This window comes from Lepidothrix coronata, unplaced genomic scaffold (genome assembly GCF_001604755.1).
Source record: "Lepidothrix coronata isolate B3197 unplaced genomic scaffold, Lepidothrix_coronata-1.0 Scaffold1819, whole genome shotgun sequence".
NCBI classification, from domain to species: domain Eukaryota; kingdom Metazoa; phylum Chordata; class Aves; order Passeriformes; family Pipridae; genus Lepidothrix; species Lepidothrix coronata.
The window spans coordinates 1-3,414 of NW_016691999.1; the positions used below are offsets into that span (position 1 = coordinate 1).

Here is a 3,414-nt window from a genome sequence, read left to right on the forward strand (position 1 = left end):
AAAAAAAAAAAACAAAAAAAAGAGTAGATAAGTGAACAAACCACCTCAAGAAACATCAGCAAGTTCATAGTGATTAACTTGTTATCCCTGATTAGGGAGTTTTCAACAGTACTGAAAAAATAGCTATGTCAGTAAACCCACCTCATCCCCCATCAGGTTCCACAGCTGGATCAGCGGCAGCCCCGTGACACTGTCGTAATTTGTGACCTGGAAACAGAAAAACGTAAGTGTGCAGCAATTCTGGTCCTAATTCACTTACATGGACACCCACAGCCAGTGCCAGAAGCACCTCAGCACCCAGTCCTGAGCAGTGCTGCTGGGAGTTTTCAGCCCCAGGGTTTCCCAGGAGCCTTGCCCAGCAGCCAGGCTGATGGGGCCTGGATTTGGGTTTAATTACAACACAGAGAGCGTGCCAGGGGCAGAGAGGACACCATCAGCAGTCCCACCAGCAACAGGACTTGCCCAGACACCTCCTGTACCTGTGCCACGAGGACGGCGCCTCTGGTCATCTCACTGACAGCGGCGTCGGCTTCCGAGGAGAAGTGATCCTCGTCTGTGGAGAGAGGAGAGCAGGAGAGGACAGATGAGACCTTCCACAGGCTTTAAAGGCCAGCAGGGACTGTTGAGCCAGTCTCCTCTGGCCCCCTACAGACCCTGGGCCAGAGAACCCCCACCCCTGGCTGAAGCCATCAGTGCTGCAGGGAAAGGATGAGGAGCTTCCTGCAGCCACCAGCTGGGACAGTGTGAACAGAAGTGGCTGGTGAATTAGGAGGCTTTAAAGACAGCAAAGCACATTTCTGCAGTACCTTTGAGCTGCCATTAATGTTTTGAACCTCAATAAACTAAGCTCGGGTCCCTTAGGACTTGACTGACCCTGCACTGGGAACTCAGAAGTGTTTGTACTTCCTGGCATCCTGCCAGCCACAGACCCCACAGGGAAACCTGGCCCGACCCCCACTCCTACAGCCACCCCTTCCCTCCCAGAAGGGCAGCTCTCACACACCAATACAGCACCCACCTCCAACATCAGTAGAAAAGAAAAAAAAAAGCAAATCAAAATGTTCCTAGGCAGTGGCTGACATTCTCCCAGGGCTTGCAGGCTTGGCTTTTGAACACAGAACTATGCAAATCAGTCATTTCAGGAGGAAAATGTCAGGTATTTGTCTGCAGATTAAAAACTGAGTTTGCATTTAGAGTGACTCTGTGACAGAAGAATCAGAGCAGTTACAGCTACTGCACCTACACCCTGCCAGTCCTGCCAACTTCCTGCTTACGACAGTAATTCATTCTCCCCTCCAAGCAGGAAAAAGCCTGGACATTTATCATCTTCCCCCTGCACTCTGACAGGTTATGCCATGCTAGCACACTTCGAAGAATACCATACAATTTTTCCAATCCTTCCCCTTGTCACATCCAATTGCACTGGCAATAGGAGGGGGAAGGTTTTGACAAAATCATGGCTTGGACACAGCTGGCATCCATGGAAACCTGCAGGAGAAGTGCCAGTGGTACATCGGGAGCTCCATTACCTGAAAGTGGCACCACATTGTCTAGTAAAACTTCTGCTCCTTGGAAAGGTAGTGTTAAAAAATCAGACCTTAAAGAAAAGAGGATCAATCAGTAAGAACATGGCTTTAAGTTACTTCTGCATTCTTTGAGGTGACATTGATTAATCAATTGCTCTGACAGGAATTCAGTTTTAAATTAACGACAGTCAAATAAAAAAAAAAAAAAATCAGACTGTTCTCCCAGCAATCTCAGAGCAGCAATAAATTGTTTGATTAACATGCCAAGTTGGATCAGGCTTCAAGCAAAACCCACGTCCACCACGGAGGCTGTGCTGCTTGTCTCCCACCTCTGGGGCATAATCAAGTATTTAATGGGCTTGTGTAAGAAAATTCTGATCCAACACAGCTCTCCCAGCCAACAGGGTGGGGCACTGAGAATTGGGAGCTTATTCCTAACCATCACTCAACTACACTCTGGGGCCTCCTGGGGGCATCCTTTTACTCAGCTTCTATACTGAAGTGGCAGAATTTGCCATTTTCTCTCCCTCTCTCTCAAAAAGCCTTACAGGAGCTTGCTGTGCTCCCAGTAACCCACACCCACTGCTGAGATAAACCTTTCCACCATTTCCCAGTTCAGCTGTGGAATAACCTATAAGAATTCAAACGATACAGATGCCTGTGATGAGGACTTGAGCCAGATGTGGCCTCAGGCCGTGGGAGAGGAGCTACAGACCTGATCTGCCTGAGTGTGTCGACCTTCACTTTGTCGTATCCTCCGTAGTCCACGTATTTGAGCTCCACTTCATCGGTCTCTTCAAAGTAGTTGATGACTTGAGCCCGGAGCCATGCCCCATCCAGGCCTGGAGCTGCACAGATAATACCAACTGCAAAACCCCAGAGCACAGAGAAAAAAGGCTCAGGATAAGGAGATTTCCAGCAATCAGCACTTCACACGTGAGCAGTGCTGCACAGTTATCCACGGAGAATCAACAGCATTTCTTGGGCTGCTCCCACCTTCCTCCAACACCACCCACCCCCCAGACCAGCCCTGCAGCTGGGACACAGGACTGGGGGATTTTATGTCAGGTCTCTTTTGCCACTACCAAGCTGCTCTGCCCAGGTACCCACTTCCCTTCCAGCCTGTGGACACTAAGAGCAAGGTCCGTCTCCACAAAGGAATAAATAACCCCTTTCCATGTGATGCTTCCTTCACTGCATGCCATGTGCAGACATGGTGACAGACATGGACACTCTGAAGGTCTGGGAGTAGTTCCACACTTTGTCAGCAGAAATACCCAGGTGCCAGGTTGACTGGAAATAACCTGAGACAGGCTTGATCTCACTCTGAATTTCAACATGCAGCCAAGTGGCTCGGGAGGTACTCCAGGGATGAGCAGGGTAAGGGAGAGCAGAGCAACATCTGTATTCTGGCAACGGCTTAAAGATGAGATGACAAGTGCACTATCACATCCTCATCCACTGGGAAACTTCCCATGACTAATTCAGGGACAACAGGCTTTGGCACGACCCTCGAAGTTTCTCAACTGAACAACTTGTGAGCATCCATTACTTGCCTTCGACCGGAGTGGGCAGGGTTGGAATTTCGGGTTGGGAATAGCAGGCAAACATCTGCTGGTCAAGGCTCCGCAGGACGTGGAAGGTGGGGTGCGTGTGCTGCTGCAGGAACATGTGCCCTGCATCGACCTGGTGTGCCACCACCACCTCCACAGTCACCCCATCGGGGAGGAACAGCTGCCAGGGGGAGGAAAGGAATTGTCAGGAGTGTTGATGGGAAGCCAGGCTGCAGTCAGAGCACAGCCAGCACGCCGGGACTCACCCAGGCAGAGACGAGGAGGGAATGGAGCGGCACCGGCATGGGCGGAGGGAGGGTGTAGATGTTGGTGAG

At 50.5% G+C, this 3,414-nt stretch overlaps 1 protein-coding gene across 1 annotated transcript; it reads right to left on the reverse strand.

Moving 5' to 3' along the window:
• Positions 1-44: 44 nt before the first annotated feature.
• LOC108510649 (A-kinase anchor protein 1, mitochondrial-like) lies at positions 45-3,408 on the reverse strand. Its single transcript, XM_017840309.1, has 6 exons — positions 3,346-3,408; positions 3,083-3,260; positions 2,242-2,392; positions 1,530-1,597; positions 480-553; positions 45-207 (listed from the first exon to the last, which is right to left on the reverse strand). The coding sequence occupies exons 1-6, from the start codon at positions 3,382-3,384 to the stop codon at positions 124-126; spliced, it is 594 nt and encodes a 197-aa protein (XP_017695798.1). The 5' UTR covers positions 3,385-3,408; the 3' UTR covers positions 45-123.
• Positions 3,409-3,414: the final 6 nt, after the last annotated feature.